A 15558-nucleotide genomic window follows, 5' to 3' on the forward strand; every position below is an offset into this window, starting at 1 on the left:
GGTTCAGTGCCTCTTCCCCGGAGAGCCCTAAAACCAATTTTTTACATGGCTCAAGGTGCAATATATTCTTTTCAATCTGTACAGCTCGCGTGGGAAGTCTCTCTGGGGATCCCCGTCTCCTTCCTATGGGAGGGTGGTGGGATGTAAAAATGTGAAACATTTTTACCCCCGGCTGTGTGTAGACTGGGATACATACTGTTGATGCTTCCTTCTTTTCTATTCAAAAAGTGTTGGAGTTAGGGAGTGTCACACCCCTCTTGTCGTTCCCCTGGGCGCCTTGGGGATTCAATGACAGGTCTAAATAGCCTGTTCATTGATGGGGGTGTGTCCCGACGCACGTATAGTGCTAGCTTGCTGTAAACAGGCGACTGACTGGCGCGCCTTGGTTGCTTGTGGTTAAAACGGCGTTTTTATAAAGCAACTGAGATGGGGGTTTTTCCTCTTCCGACGACCAAATCCCACGACCTGGGTTGGTTTTCGACGGATTCTCGTTCATGTCTGGGGGATGATGACGGAATGGATCTGAACATATGTAGAGGGGTCTCACGCCCTTGGGGTGGGCCACCAGGCGCGGTTCGCCCGAACGTCTGGGTGGCGCCTTCTTTTCATGTTAAGATCGACACGCATATCTGCCCTTTCTCCTGGAGTAGGCATGTCGGCGTGGTTAGGGCACGGGACTGGTTCTGGTCACGCTGGTCCGGATCAGTTGAACCCGTTGTCCGCCGGGGATGCAGATCTGCTGTTCTGGTACCCTGAGGGACTTGGGCTTTTTTCAGGGGGAAAAATGCCAGGTCGGTCCGGGTGTCACAGGGTTAAGCGCTATGGAGACCCTGGTTGGGTACGTTTTTACTCAGCACTGTCGTAATGGCTTACGGCCATGCCATCCTGTACACGCTCGATCTCGTCGGATCTCGGCCGCTACACAGGTTGGTCCTGGTTAGTACTTGGTTGGGAGACCGCCTGGGAATACCAAGTACGGTGTGCTTAGGGGCTGGTTCTCCATTCTTTTTCGCTCCTCTCTCACGCATGGCGAAGAGGGGCCTGTGGGGGTGGTTTTTGACCTCCTCTGGTGACCCTGTGCTTCCCGTACCGCCAGGCCCGGTCCGAAGTAATGTTTCGTCGACCCGTAGGCCTGGGTTAACCCTTTTTTGAAAACTGAAACACTTGTACTGCGGTATAGCCGGTGTATACCCGCAGGTGTGTTTTGGAGTTTTTTCTTGAGGGGTTATAGGAACAACCACCGCATTGGGTAACACCGAGGTGGTTGATTCCCTGGTGTGTTGGAGCAGTGTCAACTCCCGGGTTCACCGTTTGAGGGTGCCCCTGCACGTTCATGACGTCTGCCAATCGTGTCAGCCTTCTCTGCCTCGACCCCTCTGGGTAGGGGTTTTTATATGGAGGCTTGGTCATGCAACACCGCCAGCTTACGCTCCTTCCGCCGGGGCGGCTGTGTTCAGCTGTCCCCTCTGGCGCCTGTCTCGTCCGCAGTCTCCAGGCTAGGGTTAATAGCCTGTTGCCTGGTTTTTCCCCGGTGCGCTGCCTGCTTCCGTTGGTTAACCTTTTTTGTGTGCTTACGGCCATGCTGACTGCCTGTTGCAGGGTCAGTGTGCCAGGCGGTGTACTATTGGGGGGACGGGGCCCGCTCGGCTGAGGGGCCTTTGTCCGAATACGCTGGCGATGTGGGGGGCGGGGCACTACGTGCCCACCTGGTGGGGTCTTGATGCTGGCATCATGGACTTCTCCGGGCCCCCATTCCAGGGAGTCCAGCCCTTTTGGTGGGTCTGGGTCTTCCTTCGCGCTCCGCTGCTACGGCCTTGCCACGGGGTTGGGTTTGCCCTTGACCCCGTGATTCTGGGGGCAGTAACGAGGTTGTTCCTCCGTTCGTTCCCGGGTGGCATGCGGGTTGTGCGTGTGTGTAGTCGTGGGGTCAAGCCACGGTCTGCTCACCCTGTGCGTTGAGTTGCTTGAGTGCCTCTTCGCACGGTCGGGTCCGTCGCCCTCCCGTGAAGCCCCTAATAGGGGGGGTGCCCTCCATTAGGGTGGGTCGGGGGGGCTCGGCCCTCCCTGTTCTGATGGTTGTGGGGGGCTGTCAGCGGGGTGTATTTGTCGGCCGTTGGCTCTCGCTCGGCCTCCCTTGTGCAGAGAGCGATGCCGAGCGAGAGCGTATACGGAACAGAACGTTAGCTTATGACTATAACCAAGTTCTGTTAGTATAGCGACGCTCGGCATCCGACGCCGCTGCAGCCTTTGACCTCGCCTTGTGGCGAAAGCTTGGGAAGGAGGCGAGTGGGTGGCCCCACCCCTGCTTATATGGGTAAGCTGATAGGGGTGTGGTCAGACGAATATTGGGATTAAAGGTACATTTGTGGTCTTTATTCAGTGCGCGTGCATTATGCGAGATAGTGCAGAGAGCGATGCCGAGCGTCGCTATACTAACAGAACTTGGTTATAGTCATAACCTAACGATACTGTATGTCAGAGACAGAACCCTCTAACCTGTGATGTCGGCTGGAGGCTGCTCCAAAGACAATGAATCGGGTTCTGAATTTGTGGAACTTATAAACATTAGCTCTTCAGACCAGACCAGGGAGTTCCACAAATCATGTTCAACCCAGATTCGGCTCAAACAATGGACTATACACATTTCGTAAGTATGCCACATCAATGTGGAATGCTCTACCCTCAGCCGTAAAATTATGTGAATCCCTACCCACCTTCAAAACCGCTCAAAGAGCACCTACGGGAGGCTGTAATTCGAAACTGGCCCCTGTAAATGTACAACCCCCCCCCCCCAAATGTAGTTTCCTCCCCTCAAATGTAAATACTCTCTTTTAGAAACTCTGTCTCTTAAACAGTACTGTATGTCGTGTATGTCATAAATGTTATGATGAATTGAAAATGGGGGACCCTGATGTAAACAAGACGAAAGTCTTTCTCTGGTCTGCATCCCCTTAACAATTGTTTGTTTTGAGCCATACTGTATTGTACCCATTCTGCAATCTACAGTTTTCAATCAATCAATCAAACTGTAGGTCTGAGAATGGACTGAGAGATGGTGAATAATAAGAGCTATAGGCTTCACTATGCTAGTAATGTCTCTCACCAAGCAGAGAACTGGTTGAGGAAATGCTTTGGAACTTTCAAGGAGATGTTTTGGAAGATGTTTGGACATTTTAGATTAGATTCAAAATATCTGAATCCCTAATCTATTTTGGAGGAGGTGAATGTGCAGCATGTGACACTACTTATGGACATGGTTTAAATGCTAGAGTACAGACTAATACTTCAATGACTGTTCATAGCCTACTTGTATCTTTAAGATAATATTGTACATATGCATTCAGAAATACTGTCAAAGAATGCTCCAGGCCAAGTGTCATACATGAGATACAGGTGTTTTTATGAATCCATTTATGCATGTTTGTACAGTCCCATGTACATAAAACACTTTGTAAACATAATCCATGTCCACAGATCAGTCTTCTGCTTGGCTGTTATTTTTATACCCATCTTCTTTGTAATTATTTCCTGTACAATAAAAATCTTTCTTTGAAAAATTTAATTTGTATGTCCTCTTTATAATATTGTGACCTGCTGCATCATTAACCATTTCACTACCACACTACATCATCATCATCATCTTCGTTTTACGTCCTTTTTCCCGCACTACAGTGTTGGACGGGGCGATGACTCCACGCCAATAGGCACGGTTTTGTGCCATGTCTTCATGTATCTCAAGATCCCTCATATCATTCTCCACACATCCCCTCCACGTCTGCTTCGGTCTCCCTCTCGGCCTCCGCCCATCCACAATCATCTCCTCCACCCCTCTCAACATCCCCCCCTCCTCCGATCTTCTCACATGTCCAAACCACCTGAGACGTCCATATCTCACCTTGAAATCAATTTCCCTGACCCCACAGATCTCATCCACCTCTGCACTGGTCCTCCCATCTGACTCCCGCCACATACCTCAACATCTTCCGATCACAGCTCCTTAACACCACCATCACCCTTTTTGTCATTGCCCACATTTCTGAACCATACATGAGAAGTGAGAACTGATCTCACACATGCTTCATATATATCCCTCCTCTGAGCTTTACCTCTATGTTTCGATTCACTACAGGTTAACCTTTCACTACCAAACTACAGACAGTTAACCTTTCACTACCAAACTACAGACAGTTAACCTTTCACTACCACACTACAGACAGTTAACCTTTCACTACCACACTACAGACAGTTAACCCTTTCACTACCACTACACAGGTCAACATTTCACTACCACACTACAGGTTAACCCTTTCACTACCACACTACAGGTTAACCTTTCACTACCACACTACAGAAGGTTAACCTTTCACTACCACACTACAGGTTAACCTTTCACTACCACACTACAGAAGGTTAACCTTTCACTACCACACTACAGGTTAACCCTTTCACCACCACACTACAGGTTAATCTTTCACTACCACACTACAGAAGGTTAACCTTTCACTACCACTACAGAAGGTTAACCCTTTCACTACCACACTACATAAGGTTAACCCTTAACACAATACAGAAGTGTAACCCTTTCACTACCACACTACAGAAGGTTAACCGTTAATGTACTGTAATGTAATGATGTATGTCATGGCCACACAGGAGTACAGTGGTACAGTATGTACCTGGCAGGCGATCGTTAGCGACGGTCATTCCATGTAGGCTCTGCGCAAACAATTATCAAAATGAAATGTGCCTTCTTTCAAGTAAGTTAAAACGCCATGATATGAAATTAACTGTTTTATTATAAAAGAACACACTTTGTACATTGTTACAGCTCTTGTGTTTGCAGACATTAGTCCAATGTAAACATACATTTGACAACAACACCAAAGACCCCGTCCTCTTTTCTTCATCCTCCAATCATAACTGCTTTTGTTGCAGCAACAGTTGTGATTGGAGGATCAAGAAGAGAGAGATACACAAATACATGATAATATTATTGTCATTGGTACTGACCCCACTTTGAGAACCCCTGGTCTAGAGAGGACTGTCTTCCATCTATTCCTTTATCCGTTATTGTCTTTGGCGCAAAATTCAAACCTTTAGTTTATTCTCAAAAGGACAATCAAATCTAATCAAAGAGATTAAAATCTTTAAAGAAAGGTAACCATGCTGAGTTCCAGGGAATGGTTTTAAAGCACAGAAGGCAGATAGTCTTTTTGTCTCGGGCAGCAGGTCAGAGGTCAGAGGTCACTCAGTGCACATGTCCATACACTCCTGCAGGGACAGCTGCAGGTCCACAGACTGCAGGGAGGAGGCGCCACCCTCCACAGCCATACTCTTCAGCAAGTCAAGTGTTGTTAGCACCACCTGGGGGAGAGATCGTGTAAATACAACGTGAAATGGAAGAATAAAATGTGTGTGTGTGCGTGTGTGGGTGTGCGTGTGTGGGTGTGCGTGTGTGTGTGTCGAACTGCACAGAGACTCTGCAAGGATGAATGAATGAATGAATGAATGAATGATCTTTATTGTCATTGTCACAAGAATGGTACGACAAAATTTAAAATGCAGCCCTAGGTGCTAACAGTCTGAGATCAGGCAGCACTGGTGTGGACTCAGATTACAGGGAAAGCTACAGCCTGTTTAGAGTTTGCTGACCAGTCAGTCTCACACTCAGGGCGGGATCCACAAAGGGTTTGCACGGCTTTTTCCGACGCAAAGCCGGTGCATATCGCTTTGAAACTCTGTTTGGTATCCACAGAGGACGCGCAACGGGTGAAATGAGGTGGCAACTGCGTTCCGTCAGCATTGCGTCCGGTGCAATTGGCGCATATTTAAATGAGGTAATATGGGGGCGGAACATGTCCCCTTTCTATGTAAATGAGCCTCGTCCAAATCTGCTCCGTATCCACAAAGGCCGGCGCCAATTGCACCGACCGGTTAATGCTACGCACCTACCGTCTTCACAGACATGGTGGTAAATAAGCGCAAATCCCTAAGCGCTATAAAGAGGCATCATGCCAGCGTCACAGGTGATCATGGCAGCAGTAATTGTTGCCAGACGCAGGCATCGTAATGCCAGGCGTGACTGTGAAAGAATATTTCGAAGGAGAATATCACTCTGGATGAAATCAAGGATGATATTGAGCCAGCCACCCAGAGATCCCATGCAATCGTATTTATTATTTAAATAAATATGTTTCGAGTGGCTCCATGCTGCCCTCTAGTGGTCAGAAAATAATAATGATTGCAACTTTAAAGTGGAAATGAAGCAGTGCGATAAATACATATTCATAGCATCACATTAGTATTTAGATAAGCCACAGAAGAAATCACGTTATAAAAATAAGCAGTTTCTAAGAAAAAACGATTTGTTGTGTGCATTTCTGAAGCATTTAGCATTATGGGCGCGGCCATTTTGTTGCTGACGTCATGGAGCTTGTTTGGTGTATACACTGCTGGTTAGTTGCCTATAGTGAATGGGTCAGTCGGTAAATAAAATGTTGCCTACAAAACAACGGGACCGCGGTGGTTCTGTTTATTGCTCCTGGCTGTTCAAACAAAATTTACCATGTGAGAGAGAGGAAAGTTGGTTAATTTCCACAAACTACCAGTGAAAAAAACAGTGTTGTTGGCATGTTGGCTCAGGCTGGCTGCACTCAGGCGGCGTGATCAGCCTGTTGGACAGGGAATGAAGATCCCCAGAGAACACTTCATTGCCTCGGATTATGTTGTTGGGGGTGGAAGGTTTGTCCAGAAGACCACTAATCAGCTGAAGCCTGATGCGGTTCCCTCGGTCTTCGACAGACAGACCGGCGTTAGCTCTCGGGAGCGATCGCTAGCTAGTTGGCACCAGCCGGGGACCGGCGTTAGCAACCGGGAGCGTCGCGGAGCATTCAGCCTGCTGGCTACCTAGATCCACTTCAACCAGCGTCGCGGAGCATTCAGCCTGCTGGCTACACAGCTTGTCGGTGTGCTAATAGCCTCTGCAAGCTAACGGTAGCTGGCTACACAGCTTGTCGGTGTGCTGGAGCCTCTGCAAGCTAACGGTAGCTGGCTCCAGGCTATTAGCACATCGACAAGCTGCTGGAGCTCCCGACGCTCGGCTGGTTGAAGTGGATCTAGGTAGCCAGCAGGCTGAATGCTCCGCGACGCTCCCGGTTGCTAACGCCGGTCCCCGGCTGGTGCTAACTAGCTAGCGATCGCTCCCAGTTGCTAACGCCGGTCCCCGGCTGGTGCTAACTAGCTAGCGATCGCTCCCGAGAGCTAACGCCGGTCCCCGGCTGGTGCTAACTAGCTAGCGATCGCTCCCGAGAGCTAACGCCGGTCTGTCTGTCGAAGACCGAGGGAACCGCATCAGGCTTCAGCTGATTAGTGGTCTTCTGGACAAACCTTCCACCCCCAACAACATAATCCGAGGCAATGAAGTGTTCTCTGCAGATCCTCCTTCCCTGTCCAACAGGCTGATCACGCCGCCTGAGTGCAGCCAGCCTGAGCCAACATGCCAACAACACTGTTTTTTTCACTGGTAGTTTGTGGAAATTAACCAACTTTCCTCTCTCTCACATGGTAAAATTAGTTTGAACAGCCAGGAGCAATACAAACAGAACCACCGCGGTCCCGTTGTTTTGTAGGCAACATTTTATTTACCGACTGACCCATTCACTATAGGCAACTAACCAGCAGTGTATACACCAAACAAGCTCCATGACGTCAGCCATGACGTCAGCAACAAAATGGCGGCGCCCATGTTGAAAACAGGGATATTATATTTGATTTTTCAGACAAATAAGATAGATTTCACATTTGATTATAGAACCCTGTCTTACACAAGGTACACAACAAACAAACTAGGATCACATTGCTCACTGCTTCATTTCCACTTTAAGTCAAATGGAGTTCAATGGAGTTTCACCTTTACTATTTAGTACTATTTTATCTGGGTATTTCTACTTTTACTTAAATAAAATAACTGTATACCTGTATCAATGTGCATATTAATACTATAACTCTGTACATACATCTGATTAGCACTATTACTCAGTAGTACTCATTTATATATTTTATACCCAGTTTAATCAACTGTACATTGTATATTACTATTGCACTTTCAACTTTGTTGTACTGTACTTGTGCTGTATGATGACAATACATTGCAATGTAATGTAATATGTAATGTAATAATATGTAATGTAATGTAATATTTAATGTAATATGTAATGTAATATTTAATGTAATGTAATTTCATATGTAATGTAATATGTAATGTAATATATGTAATGTAATATGTAATGTAATATGTAACGTAATGTACTGTAATGTAATGTGTAATGTAATGTACTGTAATGTAATATGTAATGTGATGTAATATGTAATGTAATATGTAATGTGATGTAATATGTAATGTACCAGAACCTGCAGATTCCTCCTGAGCAACATCAGAAGGATCCGCCCCTTCCTGACAAAAGAAGCCACCCAACTCCTCGTCCAATCAACAGTCATCTCCCACCTCAACTACTGCAATGCACTGCTCGCTGGCCTCCCGGCCACTGCCACCAAGCCTCTTCAACTCATTCAGAACGCAGCTGCCCGCCTGATCTCAAACCTACCGAAGTCGGCCCATGTCACCCCACTTCTTAGGGACCTGCACTGGCTCCCCATTGCTGCACGAATCCGCTTCAAGGCCCTCGACCTAGCATACCGTGCGGCAAAGGGAACCGCTCCCGCCTACCTTCGGTCAATGGTCTCTAACTACACACCCTCAAGACCCCTACGCTCTGCATCTTCTGGCCGCCTCAGACCTACTCCTATCCAAGCTCCGTTTGGGTCATCAAAGAGAAGTCGCCTATTCTCAGTCCTTGCCCCACAATGGTGGAATGAACTACCCACCCCAGTTAGGACAGCCGAAACCCGTCCAATCTTTCGCCGTTGACTAAAGACGCACTTCTTCAACCATTATCTGAAATTAAAAAAATATAGATAAAAAAAAAGACCTAACCCTAACTAACCTTACTGTCATGCACTTGTCCTAATAAACTAACCTACACTGTAACACGCAACACTTTGATGAACATTGTTACTCAGCTGATAGAGTTGTGCCCTTCCTGATGACTTGTCGTACAGAACTTGTAAGTCGCTTTGGATAAAAGCGTTCAGCTAAATGACTAAATGTAAATGTACTGTAATGTCTAATGTAATGTAATGTGTAATGTAATGTACTGTAATGTAATATGTAATGTATGTGTAATGTAATGTAATATGTAATGTACTGTAATGTAATATGTAATGTAATGTGTAATGTTATGTAATGTGTAATGTACTGTAATGTAATGTACTGTAATGCAATGTGTAATGTAATGTACTGTAATGTAATGTGATGTAATATCTAATGTAATGTAATGTACTGTAATGTAATCTCTCACCTCCACCATGATGAGCTTCTTCTCCCAGGGCATGGTGTCAGGCCACTTCTCTCCCAGGAAGAAGAGCAGCGAGCAGGGAGGACACGTCTTCTTCCCGTTAATGAACTCCATCATTCCTGCAGGAACAAGATGCTGCGTGAGTCCTGAGCTTCAGGAGACAAGACGAGACGAACGAGACAAGAGACAGACGAGACAAGAGAGACAGACGAGACGAACAAGACGAGAGACAAGAGAGACAAGAGAGACAGACAAGACAAGAGAGACAGACGAGACGAACAACACGAGACAAGAGAGACAGACGAGACAAGAGAGACAAGAGAGACAGACGAGACAAGAGAGACAGACAAGACAAGAGAGACAAGACGAGACGAACAACACGAGAGACAAGAGAGACAGACGAGACAAGAGAGACAGACAAGACAAGAGAGACAGATGAGACAAGAGAGACAAGAGAGACAGACAAGACAAGAGAGACAGACGAGACGAACAACACGAGAGACAAGAGAGACAGACGAGACAAGAGAGACAAGAGAGACAGACAAGACAAGAGAGACAGACGAGACGAACAACACGAGAGACAAGAGAGACAGACGAGACGAACACGAGAGACAAGAGAGACAGACGAGACGAACGAGACAAGAGAGACAGACGAGACAAGAGAGACAAACGAGACAAGACAGACGAGACAAGAGACAGATGAGACGTACGAGACAAGAGAGACAGACGAGATGAACGAGACAAGAGATGAGAGAGACAAGAGAGACAGACGAGATGAGAGACAAGAGAGACAGACGAGATGAACGAGACAAGAGATGAGAGAGACAAGAGAGACAGACGAGATGAGAGACAAGAGAGACAGACGAGATGAGAGACAAGAGAGACAGACGAGATGAACGAGACAAGAGATGAGAGAGACAAGAGAGACAGACGAGATGAGAGACAAGAGAGACAGACGAGATGAGAGACAAGAGAGACAGACGAGATGAACGAGACAAGAGATGAGAGAGACAAGAGAGACAGACGAGATGAGAGACAAGAGAGACAGACGAGATGAACGAGACAAGAGATGAGAGAGACAAGAGAGACAGACGAGACGAACGAGACAAGAGAGACAGACAAGACAAGTAGGGCTGTCTTAAATACTATATATATATATTCTTTTGCCTCCAAAATCTTGCGCCTCCATTCCAATGAAACGAAAGTATGCGGCGCCTCGACTCCACCTCTCTACAACAAGCACGTGGAGATTATCTGTGTTGAAAACAACAAGGACATGTGCAGCAGACATGTCGACGAAGAAGTCATCAGACGTGTGGTTACACTTTAAAATATGCAAAGACAATGCCCAAAAAGCCGAGTGCCAGATATGCCAGAAGAAAATGGCATATCACAACTCTACAACAACTTTGTCAAATCACCTAAAAAACGTAAGTATCGTAGTACACGACGGCAACGCCACACAAAACATTAATAAGGCTATGCCTATGCTGCTATGATGTGTTACCAAGTTGGCAAATTTAATTGTAATCATCTGCTTTTGTAGGTGCATTGTCTGATATAATTATAAATTATAAATTAAATATAATATAATTGTTTGCTTGATAGACGAAGGTTGCAACATAATTATGTAATGTCATGTCGTTGGCTGTGAGAGCAGCCCCACTGCACCCAGGCAGCGCAGCCGAGTGAAACCTTGTTGGCTGCGTCACAGTCACGAAAGGGGCTATTAATCCAATCCACTTTATTTATAGAGCACATTTAAAAACAGCAAAGTTTACCAAAGTGCTGTACAAGTCCCACAACATAAGATTTCTCGAAGCTTCGAATTAAAATCGAAGCTCGGCCCCGAAGCTTCGATTGCCAAAAAAAGCTTTGAAGGTCAGCCCTAGAGACAAGAGAGACAGATGAGACAAGAGAGACAGACGAGACAAGAGACAGACGAGACAAGAGACAGATGAGACAAGAGAGACAGATGAGACAAGAGAGACAGATGAGACAAGAGAGACAGACGAGACAAGAGACAGACGAGACAAGAGACAGATGAGACAAGAGACAGACGAGACAAGAAAGACAGATGAGACGAAAGAGACAGACGAGACGAACGAGACAAGAGAGACAGACGAGACGAGAGACAGACGAGATGAGAGACAAGAGACAAGAGAGACAGACGAGACAAGAGAGACAGACGAGATGAACGAGACAAGAGAGACAGATGAGATGAACAAGACAGACGAGACAATGAGACAAACGAGACAATGAGATGAACGAGACAAAGAGACGAACGAGACAAACAAGACAATGAGACAAACGAGACGAGCAAACCGTCTCACTGAGCAAAGAGACCAGCACCTGTCTCGTTTATTCACAGCTTATTTAGTGAAAGAGTGCATGATTGACAGTAGAGACATATTAGTATAGTAGGTAGTAATATAGGCAAGGAACATAATTTAGTGGAAGAGTGCATGACAGTAGAGACATATTAGTATAGTAGGTAGTAATATAGGCAAGGAACATTATTTAGTGGAAGAGTGCATCACAGTAGAGACATATTAGTATAGTAGGTAGTAATATAGGCAAGGAACATTATTTAGTGGAAGAGTGCATGACAGTAGAGACATATTAGCAGGGCTGTATGCTACGCTTTTTCACTAGGGGCACAGGTGCCCCTAAATGAGAAATTTAGGGGCACAGAATATTTTTTAGGGGCAATTTTTTTAATAACAATTTTATCATTATAGTGCAAAGAAATATGTTCCTCCTGCCTCATTACTGTCGTCCTTTTATTTAACATTTAAGTGCTTTTGTTTTCAGGTTTGTATCTTTTATAATGAACCAACTGAGAAAGTGTGTAAATCACTAATAGAACAAAAACAACTAACTGTGTGTGTGTGCGCGCTTGTAGTGCTCCTTGAATGAGATCACCACAACACACACACACCATTGCATTAATCAGGAGGACAAGAAACTCTGCATACCTTTGTTTCACAATGAAAAGTGCTTCATAAATACAATTAATTATTATTATTGTAAATAACCCCATGAAAGGTGTATTATTTTTATGGGTAATTACCTGCTTCATATTTGTGATGTTACTGGTTTCAGGGTGTGCCTAAAGTGATCAATGTGTTGGGCCGTTTATAGAGATCTATGCCAATTAATGTTTATGTATATCCGGGACTTTTTTTTACAAGAATTGATTGGCCTACTACCAGTGATGGGAATAACGGCGTTATAAATAACTGCGTTACTAACAGCGTTAGTTTTTTCAGTACAGAGTAATCTAACGGATTACTCTTCCAATCTTAATAACGCTGTTACCGTTACTGCCAAAAAAGACGGTGCGTTACTATGATTGAAGCTGTTTTTTTCATCAGACAGATCTCTGCGCCGAGAGGCATACTGTTCTTCCTTGGTTAGTGGGCAGCGTGCGATTGGCTGAGGTTGAGTAAAATGTCATGGTAAGCCAATCAGAGGTAGAGGTGGGCGGGTGTTCGAAAGAGTCTGACACACAGCGACAACACAAGCGAGTTCAGTCAACGTGAGACCGCGGGTCTGTGTACGTTTTGATAGTTTGTTTGGCGAGCCCAAATAATCCAAAACGAATCCAACGAACAACACAAGCGAGCAGTCAACGACAGTCCATGAGCGTTTTTTGTTCACTCTTGTGTTAGTTGTGTTGCAGCGCAGGGCATTGCAGTAGTGGAGGCTCTACTCTGCTGACATAGTGCTGCACTTCCTGGTTTAATAGCACAGTCTTCAGGTGCTCAGAGATATATATATCTGTATGTCATGCATGTCTTAAATGTCATGATTAGATTTGTTTAGATGATTAGATTAGATTCTTCTATCTGTGTATGTCATAAATGTCATGAATTGAAAATGGGGGACCCTGATGTAAACAAGACGAAAGTCTTTCTCTGATCTGCATCCCCTTAACAATCGTGTGTATTGAGCTGTACTGTACCCATTCTGCAATCTGTTAATTAAAATGTTCAATCAATCAGTATATATTTGTTATTTATTTTTGGTATAGTGCTTAACCGTTTCGGGGCCAACCACGGACATGTCCGTGTTTCGGATCCAACGGTAGAGGGCCAACCACGGGTTTTGGCTTTTATTCCATTTTAATAACCTACTCAATGTCACCGAGCGGCACTGCAGATGTACCCTACTCTTGGAATTCGGAAAAGTGCATTACCGGCCAGATCCTTGTAGGGGCGCTGTCTCAATAATGCAGTGTTCCCTGTGGCAGAACAGTCTTTTATTTATTTTTTTACTTTGAATGGACTTTCCTGCTAGGCTGAATCTATGCCTGTAGCATGTAGCTTGGAATACCTTTTGCGACGCCGAAATCAGTATGCAGTATAGGAATATATCATCAGCCAATGGACATATCGATCTACCAGATGGCGATCGATAACTGGGAAATCCTTTTTGCAGTCCAACCGGCCCACGGTAAGAGTTTTTTCACGTAAATTACAGGCCAATCGGGCCTTGCTCTCATACTCAACCAGGCGATCAGCGAATGTGGCTACTGAGGCTAACGCCGTTATTGGTAATCAATAATCAGAAACAACGTGCCCCCCCCCCCCCCCCTTTCATGCATTCATGGTGGACCATGAATACCGACAATATGCATTTTGATTTTTAGCTCTAGCTTCTGTAGTGCCGAAACGCCATTCGATTTAACGTTATTAGCTATTAGCCTTATAACTAGCGTTCCAGGAAATATACCAGACCAATCCCATATAATGCTTATATTCAAGACGCTATAAAATGGGAACGTATTGATGAAAGAAATATTTCTTTGAGCCATTTTGAAGGGACGGTTGTGTGTATGGTGTCAATTGACAATGAGAATGGACAGATAGCAATACTATAAAGTATAGATTTAGCTCTACAAACAGCCTCACGCACAATGAATACTTGTTATGATAAGGTGGCCGTATAGAGTGGGTCCGTCTATTACCCGTGGCCGTCAATGTGTTAACAAGCATAATTTAATGTTGCCCAGTTGTGGCCTGTTGAGGGGCAATACATATCAAAAGTTCCAAAACATCTATTGTGTTTGTATTTGTATGATCCACTATATAAACATAGTAATTATAATATCTATGTACATGGCATTTGATTGGAAGCTAGTCTCACTTTGTCCCACAGCAACATTAAAATAGTTTAGATTTGTGTATGTTGTTTATGTAAAAAAATTACTTGAAAGTAACGCAATAGTTACTTTCTGAAGTAACTAGTTACTTGTAGTTCATTTGTAACTGAGTAAGTAATTTTGGTACTTTTTGGAAGAAGTAACTAGTAACTGTAACTAGTTACTTTTTAAAAGTAACTTGCCCAACACTGCCTACTACGGTATTTGTATGTGACTTTTATTTTGAAAACGTGTTGCGACGCAACCTTGTTTAACCCTTTAATCGCCGTTGACGCTGAAACACGTCATTCCCCGCCATGCTTATTCTGCCGATGACGCTGTACAGCGTCTTTGATATCAATATTTCATATTTCTCCCCCAGAGACATTATATGTACTGGTGAGCCCCTGTCAAGAGCGCCATCTGGTGGCCGATCGGCAGATCGCCCAGGGAAGAAACAGGGAAGTGGAAGTTGGTGCTCATTTCAATTTGGTCCGATCACTCGCTATATAGGTCCCGGGACTCGAGCTCGACACAATGGATATCGATCCGTTGCCAATAACTCGATAAACAACATGATTTGGACGTATATACTATTATACAACCTGGAAATGGATCGGGTATTTCTATATCCCATAATAGAAAAAATTCTGTTCCACGCTCATCTCCCAACGGCGAGAGGAAGCTACGGTGAGTTTCAGCGTTATTTTGTAATGTCTTCTATACTAACTGCTCCAATGATCATATCACCCACACTAGATGAATGATATAACATTGCCCACGGAATTATAAACGACCCCCCGCCCATCCGGTCAACATCAGATCATACGTAGTAACTTCTAGAACCACGTCCAGTTGAAATTTTTTATCTCGCGCCGATTGCTATCAAACTGTATACAATCATCAATACAATGCATTTAGGGCTATAAATCACGTTCTGGAGAAAGCTGCAGAAAACGATAAAAACATACTTATACTTTAGACCATATTTTAGTATGA

General features: G+C 44.9%; 1 protein-coding gene across 2 annotated transcripts in view; it reads right to left on the reverse strand.

The window, feature by feature from the left end:
- Positions 1-4814: 4814 nt before the first annotated feature.
- irf3 (interferon regulatory factor 3) overlaps positions 4815-15558 on the reverse strand; it is a 49264-nt gene continuing 38520 nt past the window's right edge. For both annotated transcript variants that reach the window (XM_084322627.1, XM_084322626.1), the window contains exons 10-11: positions 9417-9532; positions 4815-5364 (exon numbers count right to left, since the gene is read on the reverse strand). In XM_084322627.1, coding sequence (XP_084178753.1) covers positions 5245-5364; positions 9417-9532 — 236 coding nt within the window. In that variant the 3' untranslated portion in view covers positions 4815-5244. The remainder of the gene's footprint in view (positions 5365-9416; positions 9533-15558) is intronic.

This window comes from Notolepis coatsorum, assembly GCF_963971535.1.
Source record: "Notolepis coatsorum genome assembly, chromosome: 10".
Lineage (NCBI taxonomy): Eukaryota > Metazoa > Chordata > Actinopteri > Aulopiformes > Paralepididae > Notolepis > Notolepis coatsorum.